Genomic DNA, 25,605 nt, shown 5'->3' with positions numbered 1-25,605 from the left:
TTGGGTTCGTTCGCTTAGCCAATTACAGATCCACCTAACCGTAGTTTTGTCTAGCCCACATTTTACTAGTTTGTTTGCCAGAAGGTCGTGGGGGACTTTGTCGAAGGCCTTACTGAAATCTAGATATGCTACATCCACGGCATTCCCTGTATCGACCCAACTCGTAACTCTATCGAAAAAAGAGATCAGATTAGTCTGGCATGACTTGTTTTTGGTAAATCCGTGTTGACTATTAGCAATGACCGCATTTGTTTCTAAGTGTTTGCAGACCACTTCCTTAATGATCTTTTCCAGAATCTTGCCTGGTATTGATGTGAGGCTGACCGGACGGTAATTGTTTGGGTCGTTCTTTTTTCCCTTCTTGAAGATAGGGACCACATTCGCCCTCCTCCAATCTGCTGGGACTTCTCCTGTTCTCCAAGAACTCTCGAAGATGATTGCCAGTGGTTCTGAAATAACTTCCGCTAGTTCCTTCAATACTCTTGGATGTAGCTGATCTGGCCCTGGGGACTTGAATTCGTTTAGAGTGGCCAGGTGTTCCTGGACAACTTGTTTCCCTATTTGGGGTTGGATTTCCCCCAATCCTTCGTCCATTCCATGTTGCTGAGGTTGAAGATGGCTTTCTTTTTGTGAGAAGACCGAGGCAAAGAAGGCATTAAGCAGTTCTGCCTTTTCCCTATCCCCTGTCACCATCACCCCATCTACTCCTTGCAGTGGCCCTATCGCCTCCTTTTTCTTCCTTTTTCTACCAACATAAGCAAAAAAACCTTTTTTGTTGTTTTTTATGTCCCTGGCAAGCCTGAGCTCATTTTGCGCTTTAGCCTTGCGAACCTTTTCCCTACAGGAGTTGGCTATACGTTTGAATTCTTCTTTGTTGATTTCTCCCCTTTTCCACTTCTTGTGCATGTCACTTTTGAGCTTTAGCTCAGTTAGAAGTTCTTTGGACATCCATTCTGGCTTCTTTGCACTTGTCTTATTTTTCTTCTTTGTTGGCACTGTTTGCATTTGCGCCTTGAGTATTTCACTTTTGAAAAACTCCCATCCATCCTTAACTCCCTTGTTTTTTAATATCGGCGTCCATGGAATGCCGCTCAGTAATTCCTTCATTTTTTGGAAGTCAGCTCTCTTAAAGTCCAGAATGCGTGTTTGACTTGTCTTAGTTTCAGCATTCCTTTGTATTGCAAACTGCAGGAGCACATGGTCACTTGCCCCTAAGGATCCAACCACTTCAACTGTATTGATCAGGTCTTCCACATTTGTTAAGATTAGATCAAGAGTTGCTGATCCCCTTGTTGCCTCTTCTACCTTCTGGACCATAAAATTATCTGCAAGGCAAGTGAGGAATTTGTTGGACTTTGTACTCTTGGCTGAGTTTGTTTTCCAGCAGATATCGGGATAATTGAAATCGCCCATGACTACTATATCTCTTCTTTGTGCCTGTTTGGTCAGCTCTTGACAGAAGGCTTCATCAAGTCCTTCATCCTGACTCGGAGGTCTGTAGTAGACACCCACGACAAGATCTATTTTGGTGCTAAATTAATAAATACAGTAATTACTACATAGCATTACTGCGTATTGAACTACTTTTTCTGCCAAATTTGTTGTCTAACATGATGTTTTGGTGTTTCATTTGTAAAATCATAACCTAATTTGATATTTAATAGGCTTTTCTTTAACGTCTCCTTATTATCCAACATATTTGCTTATCCAACATTTTTCCAGCCCACTTATGTTGGATAAGACTTTACTGTACTGTATTTACAAATTTACCAGTAAAATATCACAATGAATTTAAAACACTGACTACAAAAACATTGATTATGAAAAGGCAGACTGCGTTGGATAATCCAGAACATTGTATAAGCGAATGTTGGATAAGTGAGATTCTACTTTGATATGAAATAATTTCTAGGATAGAATAATGCAGAACAATATAATCTCTAAACCAGGACAGTAATAAAGAAATAAAGAAAGTAAATAAAGCAAGGAAACTGGAAAATCCACAAAGGAAACAATCAGGGCCAGCTAACACCTCCCAAGAAAGGATTCTTCCAGAAAGGAAGCTGAGAAGGCAGTGAAGCACTATGTATTACCAAAGTCATTCTTATTACTATCATTACTATCATTACTACTACTACTACTACTATTATTATTATTATTATTATTATTATTATTGTGTTGCGGTCAACCGTGAAAATGAATACAATCTGGCTCCAAGTATTCAAAAACACTAAAATCAGAATATATAAAAATTAATGTGGTATAATAAAACAGAACAATACAATTTCTAAAATCAGAACACTAAATAAAGAACAACACTCTGAAAATAGGGGAATTCCACACAGAAAACAATCAGGGCCAGCTAACACCTCCCAACAAAGTATTCCCATCATCAAAGTCTGGCCAATCCTCTGTTTTCTCAGGGCCACAGACAGTAGAAGCACATAAAATATCGCAAACAACACCACTCTGAAAACAAGGCAATTCCAGACAGGAAAGAATCAGGGCCAGCTAACACCTCCCAACCAAAAAATCACTCAGGGAGGAAACAGCTAGGCTTTAGATCTGCAAGGCCATTACATCCTAATCATTTTTCCTAATTGCAGCATTCATACTTGCCTCCAACAGACAAAAAAACAAAAACAAAAAACAATCAGAAATATTGTATATTCACAACCTTTAGGAAATAATATCCCCTGATGGCACAGCATGTTAAAGCGCTGAGCTGCTGAACTTCTGGACCGAAAGGCCGCAGGTTTGAATTGGGGGAGCGGAGAGAGCCCCCACTGTTAGCCCCAGCTTCTGCCAACCCAGAAGTTCAAAAACATGTAAATGTGAGTGCATCAATAGGTACTGCTCCGGCGGGAAGGTAACGCCACTCCATGCAGTCATCCCACATGACCTTGGAGGAGTCTACGGACAACGCCGGCTCTTCGGCTTAGAAATGGAGATGAGCACCAACCTCCAGAGTCAGACACGACTGGACTTAACGTCAGGGGAAAACGTTTACCCTTTACCTTAACTACCACCAATTCCTCAATACTTTATTTCCCATACCACCATTCTTCGCCACAGCAATGCGTGGCCGGGCACAGCTAGTATAATATATATACAGTAGAGTCTCACTAATCCAAGCTAAACGGGCCGGCAAAAGCTTGGATAAGCGAATATCTTGGATTATAAGGACTGATCAAGGAAAAGCCTATTAAACATCAAATTAGGTTATGATTTTACAAATTAAGCACCAAAACTTCATGTTATACAACAAATTTGACAGAAAAAGTAGTCCAATACGCAGTAATGTTATGTTGTAATTACTGTATTTACGAATTTAGCACCAAAATATCACGATATATTGGAAACATTGACTACAAAAATGGCTTGGATTATCCAGAGGCTTGGACAAGCGAGGTTTGGATTAGTGAGACTCTACTTTATTATATATTAAATGTCATATTACTAATAATATTACCATATAATTATATAGTACAATATATTAATTTAATGCTTATATTGTGCTAGGCTAATAATATATTGTATGTTCATTTGATTTGTAAGCCGGTCTGAGTCCCCTTTGGGGTGAGAAGAGCGGGATATAAAGGTAGTAAATAAATAATAAACTTTCCTTGCTTAGTTTCTTCATATCTCACAATCTCAGAGGATGCCTGCCATAGATGTGGGCGAAACGTCAGGAGAGAATGGGGCCGGGCTGTGGCACAGGCTGGTGAGCAGCCAGCTGCAATAAATCACTCTGGTCATGAGTTCGAGGCCAGCCCATGGTGGGGTGAGCACCCAACATTTAAAAATAAAAAAATAGCCCCTGCTCGTTGCTGACCTAGCAACCCGAAAGATAGTTGCATCTATCAAGTAGGAAATTAAGGTACCACTTATAAAGTGGGGAGGCTAATTTAACTAATTTACGACTCCATAAAAAAAAATCATCCAGCCGCCATTGGAATGAGGAAGTGCCGTCGCAGTGGATGATGAAGCAGCTGCTCCCCCTGTGGCCGGAATCGAACATCCCCTCAGGAGAAGTTTAAATTGCCTCTGTGTCTGTCTCTGTCTTTGTTCTATGTGTATATGGCATTGAATGTTTGCCTTATATGTATATAATGTGATCCGCCCTGAGTCCTCTTCGGGGTGAGAAAGAAGGGTGGAATATAAATATTGTAAATAAATAAATAAAATATATAATACTTCTGGAACATGGCCATACAGCCCGGAAAACATACCTACAACAACTCTCCAAAAAGTTCCTCTCGTTCTCATAGTTTAATGTTGACCTTAAGGTTGCAAAGGGGATTTGTGTGTATCTGCAGTTGTTATAAGAAGCCAAATCTTTGATGTGTCGGGTGGAAAGTTGACTGGGCTGGCATGATAAACTGGGGATCTCTCTTCCCTTCCACTTTGCCTTTCCTCCCCCATCCCTTCTAGTACATTTCCCCCTCCCATGCTATAAATAATCAAGCTCTTATGCAGTAACAAGATGCAAATTCAGCCTCCTCCTAGAGCAGCAGGCGCTGGGGAGTGGGGGGGGGGGGGGGAGAGAAATAAATTGCTTCTCTGACAGTCAGTTACAAGGGTAATCATTCCAAAAAGGCAATTTGACGGGAATGAAATTTGCATTGCATTAGCATTGTGAGTGACACCGAGGTCCTGATCCTGCAGGAGGTGAAGGGAAAAGATGCAACCTATGCCTCCCAGCAATGCTTGTGGAGAAGGCACAGAAATGCTCAGGAGCTGCGGGAGGAAAAAGGAGATAATTTAGAGACGGTTGGGAGGGCTTGGATGTGACTCTAGATTTGTTGGGCTGCTGTTAGATTCAATTGCGGTTGGCTCACAGGAGTTATGTTCTAGACGTTCTCATAAGACCATAGGTAAGCAGAGAGACCTCCAAAGACCATCTAGATGGTCTCATAAGATCATAGATAAGGAAAGGGATCCTCAAAGCATTTGGATGGTCTCATAAGACCATAGATAAGCAAAGAGACCTCCAAAGACCATCTAGATAGGTCTCATAAGCCCATAGATAAGGAAAGTGACCTCTAAAAGCCATCTAGATGGTTTCATAAGACCATAGATAAGGAAAGGGATACTGAAAGACCATCTAGACAGTCTCATAGGACCATAGGTAAGGAAAGTGACCAAAAAGCCATCTACATGGTCTCATAAGACCATAGATAAGGAAAGGGATCCTCAAAGATCATCTAGATGGTTTCATAAGACCATAGGTAAGGAAAGTGACCAAAAAGCCATCTACATGGTCTCATAAGACCATAGATAAGGAAAGGGATCCTCAAAGATCATCTAGATGGTTTCATAAGACCATAGGTAAGGAAAGTGACCTCCAAAAGCCATCTAGATGGTCTCATAAGACCATAGATAAGGAAAGTGACCTCCAAAAGCCATCTAGATGGTCTCATAAGACCATCAGTAAGGAAAGGGATCCTCAAAGACCATCTAGACGGTCTCATAGAACCATAGGTAAGGAAAGTGACCTCCAAAGGCCATCTAGATGGTCTAATACGGCTGTAGCTAAGCAAAGAGACCTCCAAAGACCATCTAGACAATCTCATAAGACCATAGGTAAGCAAAGAGACCTTCAAAAACCAGGTAGACTTAGGTCAACCCTAAGCCTAAAGTTAGCACAGGGGCCAGGTTAATGACCTTGGAGGGCCGCATCTGGCCCCCGGGCCTTAGTTTGGGGACCCCTGTGTTAGAGGATGCAGCTACATTGTAGTATTAATGCAGTTCGGTACAACTTAAATATATACTGTATATACTCAAGTATAAGCCTAGTTTTTCAGCCCTTTTTTAGGACTGGAAAAAACCTCTTCAGCTTATACTCGGGTGAGGGTCCTGGTGGGCTTATATTCAGGTTGACTTATATACGGTATATTTATTATTTTTCTCTATTATTATTGGTATTGTTACATTTATTATTTTACTCTATGAATGAGCGCCCGCTGTTAGCCCAGTTCCTGCCAACCTAGCAGTTCGAAAACATGCAAATGTGAGTAGATCAATAGGTACCGCTCCGGCGGGAAGGTAACGGCGCTCCATGCAATCATGCCAGTGGCCACATGACCTTGGAGGTGTTTACGGACAACGCCAGTTCTTTGGCTTAGAAATGGAGATGAGCCCCAACTCCCAGAGTCGAACATGACTGGAATTAACGTCAGGGGAAAACCTTTACCTTTACCTAACCTACATTTATTATTTTACTCTATTATTGTTGTTACTTTTATATTTATTTTATCCTATTTTTATTATTATTAATACATTTATTATTTTACTCTCAGAAAGAGAAAGAGTGCAACTGGTCCCTCTTCTGGAGGCTGTTGTGTGGGTGGAGCTAATAAAGTGGTTTTTTTGTTCACTGCCATATTGTAGGAAAAAATTTCAATGCTCTACTATAATTGATTTTTTTTTTTTAAAAAAATAACTGACTGCTTTCCTCCTCTTTTTTCTCCCTCTCATTCTTATTCTCTTCTCTTCTTCCAGGCCTGAGCCTTCTATGATGTACACTCCAGACTGAACTTGAAACCAGGGCAGCTTAGGAAGGGAAGAAGGCCGGCTGCTCCGGGCATCAAGAGAGATATATGGTCCTTGGAGGAATATTGGAGCCTGTGAACATTTGGGAACCGGTCAGAGACTTTGCTTGACTTGACCTGCTCTTGGGTGGAGGAAGATGCTGTAGAAGAGCGGCCCTGTGCTCCTGGGGAGGGGGAACAGGGGAGGTGGAAGGACCTTTCTGCCTTGAGACCCACGGACATTGGGACTTTTCTGCTTGAGAGAGCCCCCTCCCCATGTCCAGCGGTCCCTGTGGGTTCCTCATCGTTTGAGAAACAGACCAGATTGTAACCTCTTCTCCATCTTCCCTCTCCACGGCGCTACTCTTTTGTCTCATGTGGATTTGAAAGCATCTCGAGGACGGGAGGCCTCCTTGACCTCCAGGCGAAGCCATGGCGAAGCCGGTGCGTTTGCTGGTGCCCTTGGCGCTGCTGGTGGCCTCGATGCTGAGCCCAGGCGCAGGCGGAGCGGCCTTGGAGTTCAGCGGCACGACAGGGCAGTGGGCACGCTATGCGCGGTGGGACGCCAGCTCCTTGGGGGAGCTGAGCTTCAGCCTCAAGACCAACGTCTCCCGGGCGCTGGTGCTCTACCTGGACGACGGCGGGAACTGCGACTTCTTGGAGTTGCTGATCCTGGAGGGGCGCTTCCGCCTGCGCTTCACCATCTCCTGCGCAGAGCCGGCCAGCCTGCACCTGGAGACGCCCGTCAACGACGACCGCTGGCACATGCTGCTCTTGACGCGCAACTACCGAGAGACCATGCTGGTGGTGGACGGCGAGGCCCGGGTCGCCGAGGTGAAGTCCAAGCGGCGCGACATGACGGTGGAAAGCGACCTCTTCGTGGGCGGCATCCCGCCCGACGTCCGCCTCTCGGCCCTCACGCTCAGCACCGTCAAGTACGAGATGCCTTTCCGCGGCATCGTGGCCAATCTGAAAGTGGGAGACATGCCGCCAGCGCTCTTGGGCAGCCAGGGCATCCGCAGCGACATGGAGTACCTGTGCACCAAACAAAATCCTTGTGTCAATGGTGGGATCTGCACCGTCATCAACAGCGAGGTGCAATGTGATTGCAGCCTTACCGGCTTCCAGGGGAAGTTTTGCAGTGAAGGTAAGACACTCTGATTCTGGGATTTATTTATTTATTTATTTACAGCATTTATATTCCACCCTTCTTTCTCACCCCGAAGGGGACTCAGGGTGGATCACATTACACATATAGGAAAACATTCAATGCCTTTTAACATAGAACAAAGACAAGACAAACACAGGCTCCAAGCGGGCCTCGAACTCATGACCTCCTGGTCAGAGTGATTCATTGCAGCTGGTTGCAGTTGGCTTGCTCTCCAGCCTGCGCCACAGCCCAGGATTGAGTTCCTTGAACCACTCAGGGGTACGGTAGCCAAAGATGGGGAATGGTTGTTGTAAAAGTAGTGTCTCACTTATCCAACATCCACTTATCCAACATTCTGGATTATTCAAGGTAGTCTGCCTCCCACCCGGATTCACAGCTGTCTCTCTAGGCAACCAGTACTGAACTTTTTACTCATTTAATTACTGACAATATTGTTACTGTAAGCTTATTTTAGGCAATTCTATCTTTATTTATAAGGAGCCCCGGTGGCGAAGTGTGTTAAAGCACTGAGAGTTCCATACTTCGCACTTTAACAACACAACTGTTCAATGCTAAGGCTTCCCGGTCTGCACAGGGTTCCATACTTCGCACTTTAACAACACAACGGTTCAATGCTAAGGCTTCCCCGTCTGCGCAGGGTTCCATACTTCACACTTTAACAACACAACCATTCAATGCTAAGGCTTCCCCATCTGCGCAGGGTTCCATACTTTGCACTTTAACAACACAACCGTTTAATGCTAAGTCTTCCCGGTCTGCACAGGGTTCCATACTTCGCACTTTAACAACACAAACGGTCAATGCTAAGGCTTCTCCGTCTGCACCGGGTTCCATACTTCGCACTTTAACAACACAACGAGGGTGCAGTGAATGATGAATGGTCATGAGTTTTCTTGTTTTTCTGTCCAAATTGTCTAGTTCCACCTGTGACCAATTTATAATGCCAGCAGTATATCTTATGACAGGTATGGCCCAGGTGTTTATGGCCTTGATGGTGTTGCCTCCATTGAGCTTGCTTTTGAGAATTTTTCTGACCCTTTGTGTGTATTCTTTACTGACCACAGTCTTCACATGTTCATGCTTGATGTTGTCCAGCTGTAATATGCCCAGATATTTATAGGCCTCTGGCTGGTGACACTTTATTGTTTGGCTATTAGGCATATTTATGCCCTTACTTTCAATGATTTTTCCCTTCTTCAATGCCACTGTCGAACATTTGTCCAAGCCAAACTCCATGCTGATATCAGTGCTAAAAATTCGGACAGTGTTAGTCAGAGACTGGATTTCAGTTTCCGTTTTTCCATACAGCTTCAGGTCATCCATGTACATCAGATGCAAAATTTTGTGAGATTTCTTAGATGTTTGATAGCCAAGATTTGCTTTCTGTAAGATTGTTGACAGAGGGATCATGGCAATAATGAAAAGCAGAGGGGACAATGAGTCTCCCTGGAAAATTATTATAATTATAATTATATAATAATAATTATATTATTATTATAAAATTATTATTATTATTATTATTATTATTTTATTATGACACAGCAAACAAGATAGATATGCTGGATTTCATATCACAAAATCACAAGTCGAACACTTCCCAAGTGTCTAGGACTGTGTGATGTATTTTCGGATGATGCGCGCAGATCCCAGCAAGGTGGCCTTTTGTTGTTGTTGTTGTTGTTGTTGTTGTTGTTGTTGTTATTATTATTATTATTATTATTATTATTATTATTATTATTATTATTATATGGGCACCAACCCCCAGATTCAGACACAACTGGAGCTCGCTATAACCTGCAATGTCATTGGAGTTAGAGCCATTGGTGTCTCCTGTGTAGTGGGAGCTATAGCTGTTTGTGGAAGTGGGAGCTTGTCTGTGGAAGTGGACACCCCAGCCACACATACACATACATATTTTCACTTCTATTATGTGTCTAGATTTGTGTGAGGATCACTTTCATGCTATGAAGAATGTTGCTGTGCAGGAGTGGTCATAATCGGTCCTAGACGAGGAAACAAATGCCTTGCAGGTCAAAGGCAATCTGGTCCCTAGCTACAAACAATTTATTCAGCTATTACTTATCTGTTTATGACTGTGCCTGCTGTTCTGGAAGGAAGCCAACAAGGGCCGCAGGCATCCAGCACTGGGGAAGCTGGTGTGGGCGGACTGCAAAGGGAGACCCTGGGCTGTTTTTCCAAAGTCCCTTGCTTCCCTGCTTGGATGCCAGTGGGTGGATCCCAGTGATGTAATTGAGGGAGAGCACTCATTCTTACTCTCACTCTCTTTCTGGAATCCTTTGCTTGTGCAGAGCATAGTTTCCCGTTTCCTAATACAGGTTCAGCATCCCTTAATCGGAAATGCTTTGCATTAGATGTGTTTTGGATTTTATGATACTGTATATACTCGAGTATAAGCCTAGTTTTCCAGCCCCTTTTTAGGACTGGAAAAACACCTCCTCGGCTTATATTCGGGCAAGGGTCCTGGTGGGCTTATATTCAGGTCGGCTTATACTTAAGTATATATGGTATATTTATTATTGTTCTCTATTATTATTGGTATTGTTACATTTATTATTTTACTCCATTTATTATTATTATTACATTTATTATTTTACTCTATTATTGTTGTTACTTTTGCATTTATTTTACTCTATTTTTATTATTATTAATACATTTATTATTTTACTCTATTTATTATTACATTTATTATCTTACTCTATTGTTGTTACTCTTACATTTATTTTACTCTATTTTTATTATTAATACATTTAATATTTTACTCTATTTATTATTACATTTATTATTTTACTGCATTTATTTTATTATGACACAGCAAACAAGATAGATATGCTGGATTTCGTATCACAAAATCACAAGTTGAACACTTCCCAAGTGTCTAGGACTGTGTGATGTATTTTCGGATGATGCGCGCAGATCCCAGTAGGGTGGCCTTTTGCAGCTGGCAGATCGTAATTTTGTCAATGTCTGTTGTTTCCAAATGCCGACTGAGATCTTTTGGCATGGCATTTATTATTATTATTACATTTATTATTTCACTCTATGATTATTAAAAGGATACATAAGCACATTTACATTGAAGAAGACGAAAATAATGATTTAATCAGAGTTGAATAGTCATATCTTAAATTAGTTTGACATAAAGATTCAAAAACATTGAAACTACTGATGCCTCAATTAATGTAATTTTATTGGTATCTCGGCTTATACTGGAGTCAATGTTTTCCCAGTTTTTTTGTGGTAAAATTAGGTGCCTCAGCTTATATTTGGGATGGCTTATACTCGAGTATATACGGTACCTTATTTCCATATACTACAGTATGTACACAATTAGATCAGGGTTGTTGTGTGTTTTCCAGGCTGTATGGCTATGTTCCAGAAGTATTCTCTCCTGATGTTTCACCCACATCTGTGGCAGGCATCCTCAGAGGTTGGAAAAACTAGGGATTCTGAGACATACTGCCCGAAAGTAACTTTTTTGCAAGTTCTGTTTTTCCCTATGAAAAATACAAAGTGAGATCCTGTCAATGAACCACAGAAATGTGCTAGAAGACCTAGAAATTCCTAGAGAGGTTTTCTTTCAAGTAAAAAATCTGTGTTTATTTACGGTATGATTTTTCATTTTCACATGGGAAGAGGAGAGTGCAGACTTGTGACTTTCCAGAAGGTTCGGGCAAAAGCAAACTATGTCCAGCACTCTCCGCTTGTGTGTTCCTCCCTTCTTAACAACCTTTGCCATTCTGACCACACTCTGAGCTTGTTTAAGCCGCATCTGCTGCAATTTCCATCTTTGAAATGCTGAAAGGTATGCTTTTGTTCTCATGTTCAGAGATAAAATCTGCTGGAGAACTTTGTCTGGTCTACCTTTTTGATCTAATTCAGACTCCAACAGACTGCTATGAAAATAGCAACATGGTTATACCTCAGACTCTGAATTTTATAATGCAATTCTTGGAATAAAAATCCCTAGTACAATATAGGTTGAGCATCCTTTTTTCCAGAACTCCCAAAACCAAAACACTTAAAAGTTCAATATTATCCACATTGATCATAGAATCATAGAATAATACGAGGGTTGAATGAAAAGTAATTCCTCCACCTTCATTACTTGGGTTTGGATGGGAATATTTTAATAAATCCAACACAGAAATAACCCTTAGAATGTACTCTTTAACAATCACTTTTCACTTTTCCACACAATCACCAGACAATTGGATACATTTCTGCCAACAATGAACATGTTTTCTGAAGCCGTCATGGAAGAAGTCGACACTCGGTTTCCACAACCAGTGTCTCACAAGACCAATCATGCACAGATCTTCCGATAGCCAAGCAAAGCAATAATGTGACCCACTCATTCTTGTGAAATGTCAATGATGCTTGAAATTTCTCTCTGAGGGATACAACAATCGTCCTGAATCAATCTGTCAAACTTTTGCTTGTAAAATTCAGTGGTTGCTGTCACAGGACGTCCAACTCTTTGTTTGTCACGCAAGTCAGATGTTCCCACCTCAACATCTTTAAACTTACTCGCCCAATGACACACAGTACTCACATCAACACAATCACCACAAACAGCTTGCATTCTCTCCTGAATCTCCTTTGCGGTGACACCTTCTGCTGTCAAGAATTGCACGTTGCTTAAGTTGCATTGACCGACCGTCTGCGCAGGGTTCCATATTTGGCACTTTAACAACACAACCGTTCAATGCTAAGGCTTCCCTGTCTGCGCAGGGTTCCATACTTTGCACTTTAACAACACAACCGTTCAATGCTCAGGCTTCCCCGTCTGTGCCGGGCTCCATACTTTGCACTTTAACAACACAACCGTTCAATGCTAAGGCTTCTCCGTCTGGCAGGGTTCCATACTTCACACTTTAACAACACAACCGTTCAATGCTAAGGCTTCCCCGTCTGTTCCGGGCTCCATACTTTGCACTTTAACAACACAACCGTTCAATGCTAAGGCTTCCCCATCTGCACAGGGTTCCATACTTCACATTTTAACAACACAACCGTTCAATGCTCAGGCTTCCCCGTCTGTGCCGGGCTCCATACATTGCACTTTAACAACACAACCGTTCAATGCCAAGGCTTCTCCATCTGGCAGGGTTCCATACTTCACACTTTAACAACACAACCGTTCAATGCTCAGGCTTCCCATCAAATGGAACTGATCTTTGTAGGTTCGACCTATTTGCCGACTTAGCATAGACCCACAGGTATGCCTTCTCAGTATTATACTTAGCACTTTAATGCCTTCATCAGTTGGGCAACTACCCCTCCCTGATGACTCTGACATATTTTGCACTTTGGCCCAGATCTGTGATTTTAACTCATGTTTTTAACACCTTATTTTGTATGTTGACCTTTTATGGCTGTTTTTATCGATATTGTTGTTTTTATTGTTGAGTGATTTGCTTTATTGTTTTGTTTGCTTTTATATTGTGGTGTTTGGGCATGGCCCCATGTAAGCCACCCCGAGTCCCTTCGGGGAGATGGGGCGGGGTATAAGAATAAAGTTATTATTATTATTATTATTATTATTATTATTATTATTATTATTATTATTAACTGTAGAGGAGAGTCTACTGAACAAGCTAGGGCCTGCTGCGTACTAGGACTGCCATCTGTTGAGGAATTACGAAGGTGGAGGCATTACTTTTCATTCAACCCTCATAGAGATGATCTAGAGCAGGGGTCCCCAAACTAAGGCCCGGGGGCCGGATGCGGCCCTCCAAGGTCATTTACCTGGCCCCCGCCCTCAGTTTTATAATATAATATTTTTACATCAGTTTTAATAATATATTGTATATACATATAATATTAATAATAATCTTATGCTATACAATATAATACTAATAGTAATACTGTACCATATAATAATATTAATTATATGTTACAGTAGAGTCTCACTAATCCAAGCCTCGCTTATCCAAGCCTCTGGATAATCCAAGCCATTTTTGTAGTCAATGTTTTGAATATATCATGATATTTTGATGCTAAATTCGTAAATACATTACTGCGTATTGAACTACCTTTTCTGTCCAATTTGCTGTATAACAGGATGTTTTGGTGCTTAATTTGTAAAATCATAACCTAATTTGATGTTTAATAGGCTTTTCCTTAATCCCTTCTTATTATCCAAGTTATTCGCTTATCCAAGCTTCTGCCGGCCCATTTAGCTTGGATAAGTGAGACTCTACTGTATATATATATTACATATTATATAATAGTATAGTGATGTAGTTCAATATAGTAATATATAGTGCTAATATTGTGTTATGCTAATAATATAATATATTGTATGTACATACGGCTGCTCTGAGTCCCCTTCGGGGTGAGAAGGGTGGGATATAAATGTAGTAAATAAATGCAGTAAATAAATAATTAATTTTAGACTTAGGCTCGGCTGACATGACCTGAAGGCACACAACAACAACAACAACAACAACAACAACAACAACAACAATCCTAATTAACTTGGCTATCTCATTGGCCATTAGCAGGCCCACCCTTTCCATTGAAATCCTAAGAGGTTTATGTTGGTAAAAATTGTTTTCATTTTTAAATATTGTATTGTTCTTTCATTGTTGTTGTTGTTGCACTACAAATAAGACATGTGCAGTATGCAAAGGAATTTGTTTTTTGTTTTTTCAAATGATAATTCGGCCCCTCAACAGTCTGAAGGATTGTGGACTGACCCTCTGCTTAAAAAGTTTGGGGACCCCTGATCTAGAGGTTATAATGCAGCTTGCAATTAGAGAGGATCTAGAGCACCAGAGCATCTGTTTTGGAGGGAGAAAGCCCTAGGTCCAGACTCTGTTTTTTCTTAGTAGGCTGAGAAAGAGCGTTCTCTGAAATCCCAGAGAACTTCCGCTACTCTTTCAGAACCAGTTCTGGAGCAGTGACATATACTGGGATGGTAGCAGCAGGGATAAAAATGAGATTCTGGGAGGCCAAAACTAAGATGCTTTTCTGTTTGAGGCTCTATTCATGGATTACAAACACTGGAGCCTTGGCTCCTGCCAGCTTTGCAGATTCAGGGCTGTTTGCATATAGGTAATGTGCCTTAAACCTTGTCACTCCATCCCTGTGCAAATCTAACCCTTCTCTGTTTGCCTTTTGTGTGTGTGTGTGTAAGGCCCCGACGGCAATGTGTTTTAGTATCCCGACAGCAACCAGACAGTTTCAGTTTACATAACCCCTCCACGAACACGCCCTTCGTCTCACGAGGAGTGCCAAATGGTTCTCGCTTACGTCAAGAAGTCTCTCCAAGTTTTCTTTTCCCATGTAGACGCACAACAACAACACCCACACGCACCGTCACTTGGGCTGAGACCACCCACCCACTCGCTCCCGGCTACATGTTGTCTGGGTTTGTGTGTGTGTGTGTGGGGGGGGGGAGAGGAGGAGTCTGGAAAGCAGATGGTTGTAGCGACCAAACATGGCTAGTTGTTGTAGAGATGGCTTGGCGATGATGGAGAAGCCTCCATTAGCTCTCACACAGGCAGCTGTGGCAGACATTTCAGCCCACTGACTCTTGGGTGGCGGTTGTGCAAAAGAAGGCGATGGCGATTGTCACGGCCGGGGTAGCTGTCACCTAGCCCTGTTGCCATGGAAACAGGGCCCCGGCCGGCTGATGGATTTAGACTCAAACACATTTGATGCTCCTCAAAGTGTGCAGTTTCTCAATGACACAGCAGGAAAGTTGGAATGCAAGTGACTGAGAGATCATTTGTACATGCTTCCTTTCTTCCTGTGCTCTAGCCCGGCCTATGATATGCCTAAAGGATTTAGTTTTCCCTTCAGCAATGAGTAGACCTAATCCTACACTCACCCTGGTCACTCAACTACAACTCCCAAGAATTTCCTAGCCAGTGGAGCCAGTGGGCATTTGAACCACAGTAGCAATTCCAACTTCAGATCAGAAGCCGGTCTCTTGTAAGGCTGGTGGGACTTAGTTGCCCAAAAAAGACTAAGCCACCACAAAATATTTCATATTACGAGGGTTGAATGAAAAGTAATGCCTCCACCTTCATAATCCTCAACAGATGGCAGTCCTGGTCTGTGGCAGGTACTCACTCGTTCAGTAGACTCTCCTCTACAGTTCCATTTGGAAGGAAGCCTTAGCATTGAACAGTCATAAAAGGTCAACATACAAAATAAGGTGTTAAAAACATGAGTTAAAATCACAGATCTGGGCCAAAGTGCAAAATATGTCAGAGTCATCAGGGAGGGGTAGTTGCCCAACTGATGAAGGCATTAAAGTGCTAAGTATAATACTGAGAAGGCATACCTGTGGGTCTATGCTAAGTCGGCAAATAGGTCGAACCTACAAAGATCAGTTCCATTTGATGGGAAGCCTGAGCATTGAACGGTTGTGTTGTTAAAGTGCAAAGTATGGAGCCCGGCACAGACGGGGAAGCCTGAGCATTGAACGGTTGTGTTGTTAAAGTGCGAAGTATGGAACCCTGCGCAGATGGGGAAGCCTTAGCATTGAACGGTTGTGTTGTTAAAGTACGAAGTGTGGAACCCTGCGCAGATGGGGAAGCCTTAGCATTGAACAGTTGTGTTGTTAAAGTGCGAAGTATGGAACCCTGTGCAGATGGGGAAGCCTTAGCATTGAACGGTTGTGTTGTTAAAGTGCGAAGTGTGGAACCCTGTGCAGATGGGGAAGCCTTAGCATTGAACGGTTGTGTTGTTAAAGCATTAAATTACTATATTGTACTACATCATTATATGGTAATATTATTAGTAATATTTATTTACTACATTTATATCCTGCTCTTCTTACCCCGAAGAGGACTCAGAGCGGCTTACAAATCAAATGAACATACAATATATTATTAGCATAACGCAATATGAACATTAAATTACTATATTGTACTATATCATTATATGGTAATATTATTAGTAATAATTTTATAGTAAATAGTAATATTTACTACATTTATATCCCGCTCTTCTTACCCCGCGGTGAGAACTCAGAGCAGGTTACAAATCAAATGAACATACAATATATTATTAGCATAGCACAATATAAGCATTAAATTACTATATTGTACTATATCATTATATGGTAATATTATTAGTAATAATTTTATAGTAAATAGTAATATTTACTACATTTATATCCCTCTCTTCTCACCCCAAAGGGGACTCAGAGCGGCTTACAAATCAAATGAACATACAATATATTATTAGCATAGCACAATATAAGCATTAAATTACTATATTGTACTATATCATTATATGGTAATATTATTAGTAATATTACATTTAATATATAATATATAATTAATATAATTATATTGCATTATTAGTAGTATAATATTGTATTCCATTATAATATTATAATTAGCGGAAGTCGTGTAAGTGGGATTCTATTCTACCAGAATCAGTGCAGATTGCACCTATGAGAACGTTGAATATATAGCATTAGAGAGGCCTGCAATCCACCTGATGACAAATTGGCTGACATTGTCTCCCCTAATTGTCATCAAGCCAAGAAGCATTGAGCATATGAGCATGTGGCCACTCCAGAAGAATTCAGAAGCAAACTCGCGGTGTTTTCGAGGGGTGTTTCCATCTCTGTGTTTGTCTCTTCTCCATGTGCCACGCCGGATGCCCTCCTGGCACTGCCTATATTTAAACCAAGCAGCCTCCGGTCAGGTCATTTGCATGCTTGCTCACGAAACCTTGGAGGGCAGATGCAAGAGGATGTCCTTGCCATAGAGACACACAATTGTGAGATTGCTTGTCATTTTCTTTTGTTGGAATAGGAGTTGTAGTTTGGCAGAGAAGGCTCACGACCTTGTAAAACCACAACTCCCGTGTTTCCATGACATTTAGACACGCCATTTAAAGTGGCGTCAAGCTGTCTTCATTCTGCAAGATAAGCAAAAATTTATGTGCATCATCAATCTCTTTAAATCCAAATAATGAAGTTAGCACTGGAAGTCATATATTCGAAAAAAATTGTGAATGAAAAGACCGAGTTGAAATTATCAGATGGGGTTTCAGTATCTCAAAATATAAATACCGCCTGTGTCTCATTATGCCAAAATATATACAAGATGCATCTGGTAGAATAATTAGAGAAATCTCCTTCAAAAAATGGCTGTGATGAATCATATATTAAAATTTTACAGAGACGGCTATCAGTGCTAACTGTGACTTGAGATCGAGAGAAAAAAAAATGCATTATGCAAAAGCCAAAGAACGTTGAATTTGCAAATATGCCAGGGAGATTGTTGGCGTTTAAGTTATAAAAAGAAACAGAGAGAGAGAGAGAAATAAAGATACAAGAGGGGAAAGAGATAATTGCTGATAATGCAGATATTCAAAAGGTGTTCCACAGATATTCTTCGTTATAGAAAAGGCAACAAATGCTGTTGGTAAAGAAAGAGGAATCCTTAGAGAAACAAAATCTACTGTTTATCTTTTTTTTCATGTCAGGAGCGACTTGAGAAACTGCAAGTCGCTTCTGGTGTGAGAGAATGGGCTGTCTGCAAGGACGTTGCCCAGGAGATGCCACCGGTGGTGTAGTGGGTTAAAGCCTTGCGACTTGAAGGTTGGGTTGCTGACCTGAAGGCTGCCAGGTTCGAATCCAACCCGGGGAGAGTGCGGATGAGCTCCCTCTGTTAGCTCCAGCTCCATGTGGGGACATGAGAGAAGCCTTCCACAAGGATGGTAAAACTGTTTATCTAAAACAGTCAGAGATAGATGTTGAATGCTCCTATAACGGTAGAAGATTAAGATTGGTAAGGTACTTGGGTCAGATAACATATGCTGTTTTATAAATGTTTTGAGGAAGAGGGTTGTTGTATGTTTTCCGGGCTGTATGGCCATGTTCCAGAAGTATTATTAATAATAATAAAAATAGAGTAAAGTAAGCCCTCTTTTTAAGACTGAAAAAGCCCCCCTTGGCTTATACTCGGGTGAGGGTCCTGGTTGGTTATATTTGGGTCAGCTTATACTCGAGAATATATGGTACATTTATTATTTTTCTCTATTATTATTGGTATATATTTATTATTTTTCTCTATTGTTGTGGCTACAATTGCACTTATTTTACTCTATTTTTATTATTATTAATAATAATACATTTATTATTTCACTGTGATATTATTATCATTGCATTTTATTACATGTATTATTTTCCTATATTATTATTATTATTATTTCATGTATTACTTTACTCTATTATTATTAAAAGGATACATAAGCACATGTATTTTATTTACTCTATTATTATTATTATTATTATGATTACATTTATTATTTCACTCTGATCTTATTATTATTATTATTATTGCATTTATTATTTTACTCTATTTATTATTACATGTATTATTTTCCTGTATTTATTATTATTATTATTATTATTATTATTATTATTATTATTATTACATTTCTTATTTTACTCTATTATTATTAAAAGGTTACATAAGCACATGTACATTGAAGAAGATGAGAATAATGATTTGATCAGAGTTGGACAGTCTTATCTTAAATTTGATCTTGATGTAAATATTCAAAAACATTTAACCTACCGATGCCTTAATTAATGTAATTTTATTGGTATCTATTTTTATTTCTGAAATTTACCACCCTTGGCTTATACTGGAGTCAGTTTTTTTGTGGTAAAATTAGGTGCCTCAGCTTATATTCGGGTCGGCTTATACTCGAGTCTATACGGTATTCTCTCCTGACATTTCGCCCACATCTATGGCAGGCATCCTCAAAGGTTGTGAGGGTGCCTGCCATAGATGTGGGTAAAACATCAGGAGAGAATACTTCTGGAACGTGGCTATACAGCCCGGAAAACTCACAGCAACCCAGTGATTCTGGCCATGAAAGCCATGAAAGCCTTCAACAGCCCTTTTAGTTTCTTCTAACTAAGTGATTTTGTGATTCTGCCAAACACAAGCTCACTCCGTTCTGATATTATGACTATCACATCACCTCTATGTCTACTTGTCTCCAAACTAAACATGCCCAGCCTCCTCAATCATTCGTCTTGAGAGTATTTTGAACATCTTGGTTGCCCTTCTCTGGAGATGTTCCAGCTTGTCGACATCCTTCTTGAACTGTGGTGCTCGGAACTGGACACAGTGTTCCAAGTTGAACACCCTGAGGAACCATGCCTGAACAGTTCAGGGCCACTGAAGTTCAAAAGAGCAAATTTTCGGAAACTGCTACCGTGAGTCGTTTGCAGTCCATAAGCACAAACATCTTTTTGTGATTCTGGAAGGGTCTTTTATGTTCTCGCTCAGCCCAACTCATATTATGGGCCAGAATCTCATCCCCAGTAGGGAATTGCCTCCAAATCGTGCTCCCGTTGTAGCATAAGAACAGAGGATGTGTTAAGGCAGAAAAATTGGAAGGGCACCACTACATAATGCCCTTCCTCCACCAATAATATAGACTGAATTTTTCATGGAGACGGTGAACAGTTTCCCTTGTAGAACAACTTCCATGGCAGGAATGGAGAATGGGTGATCATTTGCACGTGGCTGCAACTCCCAACAGCCCTAGCCAAAACAGCTAGAGTTGAAGGATAATACGAGGGTTGAATGAAAAGTAATGCCTCCACCTTCGTTACTTCAGTTTGGGTGGGAATATTTTAATCAATCCAACACAGAAACAATCCTTAGAATGTGCTCTTTAACTACCACTATTCACTTTTCCACATCATCACCAGACAATTGGATACATTTCTGCCAACGATGAACAAGTTTTCTGAAGCCGTCACAGAAGAAGTTGACACTCTGTTTCCGCAACCAGCATCTCACAGTCCCCATCGTGCACAGGTCTTCCGATAGCCAAGCAAAGCAATAATGTGACCCACACATTCTTGTGAAATGCCCATTATGCTTGAAATTTCTCTCTGAGTGATACGGCGATCGTCCTGAATCAATCTGTCCATCTTTTGCTTGTGAAACTTGGTGGTTGCTGTCACAGAACGTCCAACTCTTCAGACATTCCCACCTCAACATCTTTAATCTTGCTCACCCAGCAATGCATAGGACTCACATCAACACAATCACCACAAACAACTTGCATTCTCTGATGAATCTCCTTTGGGGCGATACCTTCTTCTCTCAAGAATTCAGTGACTGCACGTTGCTTAAGTTGCATTGACTGACCATTTGCACAGGGTTCCATACTTCACAACCGTTCAATGCTGAGGCTTCCCCATCTGTGCAGGGTTCCATACTTTGCATTTCAACAACACAACCATTCAATGCTAAGGCTTCCCCGTCTGCACAGGGTTCCATACTTCGCTCTTTAACAACACAACCATTCAATGCTAAGGCTTCTCCGTCTGCACAGGGTTTCATGCTTCGCACTTTAACAACACAACCGTTCAATGCTAAGGCTTCCCCGTCTGCGCAGGGTTCCATGCTTCGCACTTTAACAACACAACCATTCAATGCTAAGGCTTCCCCGTCTGCGCAGGGTTCCATGCTTCGCACTTTAACAACACAACCATTCAAATGCTAAGGCTTCCCCGTCTGCGCAGGGTTCCATGCTTCGCACTTTAACAACACAACCATTCAATGCTAAGGCTTCCCCGTCTGCGCAGGGTTCCATGCTTCGCACTTTAACAACACAACAGTTCAATGCTAAGGCTTCCCCGTCTGCGCAGGGTTCCATACTTTGCTCTTTAACAACACAGCCATTCAATGCTAAGGCTTCCCGCCAAATGGAACTAACTGTAGAAGGGAGTCTACTGAACAAGCCAGGACCTGCCGCAGACCAGGACTGCCATTTGTTGAGGAGTTACGAAGATGGACCAAAAGGTCCCAGGTTCAAATCCCGGGAATGGAATGAGCGCCCACTGTTAGCCCTAGCTCCTGCCAACCTAGCAGTTCGAAAACATGCAAATGTGAGTAGATCAATAGGTACCGCTCCGGTGGGAAGGCAATGGTGCTCCATGCAGTCATGCCGGCTACATGACCTGGAGATGTCTATGGACAATGCCGGCTCTTCGGTTTAGAAATGGAGAGAAACATCAGGGGAAACCTTTACCTTTTAACCTACAAAGGTGGAGGCCTTACTTTTCATCCAACCCTCATATTTGTATGATTCAGCATTTTGGGTTCCTCCTATCAGACTCAAACCTGGAATGAATTCATCCTTTCATTTAAATGGATGCTATTGTCACCACATGGTTGCTTTAAATTTAACATAGGTGGGCTGGGGAGAAAGGGTGACATATCCTGCTTTGAGCTCTTTAGACGGAAGAAGGGTAATAAATAAGGGTAATAAATAAAACCATGTCCTTTGCTACTGTACTAAACTATCCACAGGCTGGAATGGTCTCTCCCTGCTCCGTCAGTTCATCAGCTTCAATATTTCTTTCCGCAGACTGCTCCTTTGGCTGCCTTGCCTCTCTCCTCCCTCTCCTCCCCTCCAGCTTCCCTTTGTTTATTCTCTTTCCCCCTCTCCCTGCCTTTTTTTGAATCAGCCCTTCTCCATCCCTCTCGCTCATGCCATACCCATAGGCAGGCCTGCAGTGGTGCCCACCTGCCTGTTCCCGTTAGCTTTGCTTCCCATGATGGGTGCCGAGTGACTCCGCTCCTATTTTTCTTTTCCTGCTGAATTGCTTTCCTTGTCGAGGGGGCTCCAGGCCCAGCCAGCCTTGGCGTTCCCTGCAAGGACAGCCCAAGGTCGGTTGCCAAGCACGGCTGCCAAAAGATGCAATGCATGCTGTGTGTGTGTGTGTGTGTGTGTGTCTTTTTCTCCCTGTGGAACATCTCCTAGGGCATGGCTTCTACTCCTTACTCACTGTTGAGCAGGCTGGGCACCACCAGGTGGCAATCGGAGAACTTCCGTGGCATGTGCCGGAGCATCAGGCCATGCCTCCAAATGATAAAAGAAAAACATTGCTGGAATTTTATTTATTTATTTATTTTGCACAAACTCGGCCTTTGCCTTGCACACAAGAAAAAGTAGGAAATTTATTTATTTATTTATTTATTTACCCTGTTTCCCTGAAAATAACACATCCCCAGAAAAATAAGACCTAGTAGAGGTTTTGCTGAATCTATCTATATAAAAAGGTAATGAAATTTCGGCCTAGGACAAAACAACAAAACTACACATCCCAGAAACACTAAACTTGGCAGCACAACCCCTCATCCATGCCTCTATGTTCATACAACAAAAAACAAAAGAAAAATAAAGTCCTAATTAGAGGGAGAGGAATAATTGTTTTTATCCAATTGCTGCCAGTTAGAAGGCTAAGCTCCGCCCACTTGGTCTCCTAGCAACCCACGCAGCCCAGGGGACAGGAAGAGTTAGGCCTCACTTAGGCCTCTTCCACACTGCCTATAAAATACAGATTATCTGATTTGAACTGGATTATATGGCAGTGTAGACTCAAGGGCCCTTCCACACAGCTATATAATCCATTTATAATCTCATATTATCTGCTTTGAACTGGATTATCTTGACTCCACACTGCCATATAATCCACTTCAGTGTGCAGTCGGACACAACTGGACTTAATGTCAGGAGAAAACCTTTACCCTTTACCTTAACTACCACCAATTCTTCAATACTTTATTTCCCATACCACCATACTTTGCCACAGCAACGCGTGGCCGGGCACAGCTAGTTGCTAAATATAAGGCCTCTCCTGAAAGTAAGACCTAGCAAAGTTTTTGTTTGGAAGCATGCAGGATTGTTGTACATGGAAATAAAGGTAGGAACAAGAAATAATAATAATAATAATAATAATAATAATATAATAACTTTATTCTTGTATCCCACCTCCATCTCCCAGAAGGGACTCAGGGCAGCTTACACAGGGACAAGCCCAACAACAACATAAATTTACATATGAACAGAAATTTAAAACAGTAATTTAAAAACAGTATAGCAATAAAATATAATATAGAAATTCTTGAAAGGATTCACAGTTTGGTTATGCTGGTTTGTGATGACAACTACTGTACAGTAGATAATAAATTTTCATTTTTTAAACATTCAACCATAAACGTGAATTTTTCTTTGTGGAAAAATAAGACATCCCCTGAAAATAAGACCTAGCGCCTCTTTGGGAGCAAAAATTAATATACGACACTGTCTTATTTTTGGGGAAACAAGGTATTATTTAATACATTTATATCCCGCCCTTTGGAGCATCAGGCCATGCCTCCAAATGATAAAAGAAAACATTGCTGGAATTTTATTTATTTATTTATTTATTTTGCACAAACTCAGCCTTTGCCTTGCACACAAGAAAAAGTAGGAAAATTATTTATTTATTTATTTATTTATTTATTTAATACATTTATATCCCGCCCTTTGGAGCATCAGGCCATGCCTCCAAATGATAAAAGAATAACATTGCTGGAATTTTATTTATTTATTTATTTATTTTGCACAAACTCAGCCTTTGCTTCAAGTCAACCTTCAAGTCACAAGGCTTTAACCCACTATGCCATCAGGGGCTCCATAGAGTGAATGGTGACTCTGGCCACCTTAATTAGCATTGAATAGCCTTGCAGATTCAACACCTGGCTGCTTCCTGCCTGGGGGAATCCTTTGTTGGGAGGTGTTAGCTGGCCCTGATTGTTTCCAGCCTGGAATTCCCCTGTTTTCTGAGTGCTGTTCTTTATTTTCTTCGTGGGTCTGTAGATAGTTTGTAGGTTGTGTTTCTTCATCAGCTTCCCTTTGTGGCCAGTGGTTCCCTTGAAGTATGGCAAGAACACTTTTCCTCGGGGTGGGTCTTTGTCCTTTCTCGTGTGACTTTTTCCATACAGATTGGGTGATTCGACTTGTATATGTGATAGCTGCTGCTTTACTTTAGGGACTACAACACGGAGCAATGGATTCGCCTAAACCAGGGGTCCCCAAACTAAGGCTCGGGGGCCGGATGTGGCCCTCCAAGGTAATTTACCTGGCCCCTGCCCTCATTTATAATATAATATTTTTATATCAGTTTTAATAATATAATATATTGTATATACATGTAATATTGATAATAATATTATCATTTTATACAATATAATACTAACAATAATGCCATATAATAATATTAATTATATGTTATATATTACATATAATATTACAGTATAGTGGTATAGTTCAATATAGTATAATGCTAATATTGTGCTATGCTAATGATATAATATATTGTATGTATTACAGCTGCTCTGAGTTCCCTCCGGGGTGAGAACAGTGGGATATAAATGTAGTAAATAAATGTAGTAAATAAATAAATAAATAATTTTGGACTTCGGCTCGCCCAAAGTCTGAAATGACTTGAAGACACACAACAACAACAATCCTAATTAACCTGACTATCTCATTGGCCAGAAGCAGGCTCACACTTCCTATTGAAATCCTGATAGGTTTATGTTGGTTAGAATTATTTTCATTTTTAAATATTGTATTGTTCTTTCATTGTTATTGTTGTTTTTTGCACTACAAATAAGACATGTGCAGTGTGCATAGGAATTTGTTCGGTTTTTTTCTCCAAATGATAATTCGGCCCCTCAACAGTCTGAAGGATTGTGGACCGGCCCTCTGCTTTAAAAGTTTGAGGACCCCTGGCCTAAACATTAAGAGAGAATCCAAGATTAGGAAGAGCGGGAATTCCAATCTAGAAAGGACCGCTTATAGTCCTTCTGTTTGCTGTCCATGGTCCTGAAACTAAAGGCCAACCCTCCTCCTTCCATTCTAAATATCTTTCCTGCTCAGTGCTAACTGTGTCTATTTTACATCCACCATTTGCTAGTAATTGCATTCATTATTAGTGTTTTTTAATTTAATTTGTCACAGCTGTGTTCAGTGTGTGTTCCCCATTCCCACTGAGCTGCCTTTTGTTGCCTTTGTAACCTTATTCCAGTGTTTCATATTGAG

The 25,605-nt window shown here is 41.0% G+C and overlaps 1 protein-coding gene and 1 long non-coding RNA gene across 6 annotated transcripts in view; one reads left to right on the top strand and one right to left on the bottom strand.

Annotated features, from left to right (window-relative positions):
* LOC134294713 (neurexin-2-like) overlaps nt 1-25,605 on the top strand; it is a 114,937-nt gene that overhangs the window by 22,342 nt on the left and 66,990 nt on the right. For all 5 annotated transcript variants that reach the window (XM_062966334.1, XM_062966333.1, XM_062966336.1 and 2 more), the window contains exon 2: nt 6,505-7,680. In XM_062966334.1, the coding sequence (XP_062822404.1) occupies nt 6,966-7,680 (715 nt within the window). In that variant the 5' untranslated portion in view covers nt 6,505-6,965. The remainder of the gene's footprint in view (nt 1-6,504; nt 7,681-25,605) is intronic.
* On the bottom strand, nt 16,461-24,698 carry LOC134294719 (uncharacterized). The gene is made up of 2 exons (XR_010001438.1): nt 22,261-24,698; nt 16,461-18,463 (listed from the first exon to the last, which is right to left on the bottom strand). It is a non-coding gene; the product is annotated as an uncharacterized LOC134294719 (long non-coding RNA).

This window comes from Anolis carolinensis, unplaced genomic scaffold (assembly GCF_035594765.1).
Source record: "Anolis carolinensis isolate JA03-04 unplaced genomic scaffold, rAnoCar3.1.pri scaffold_19, whole genome shotgun sequence".
In the NCBI taxonomy this organism is placed as follows: domain Eukaryota; kingdom Metazoa; phylum Chordata; class Lepidosauria; order Squamata; family Dactyloidae; genus Anolis; species Anolis carolinensis.
This window is presented reverse-complemented; position numbering and strand designations above follow the sequence as displayed.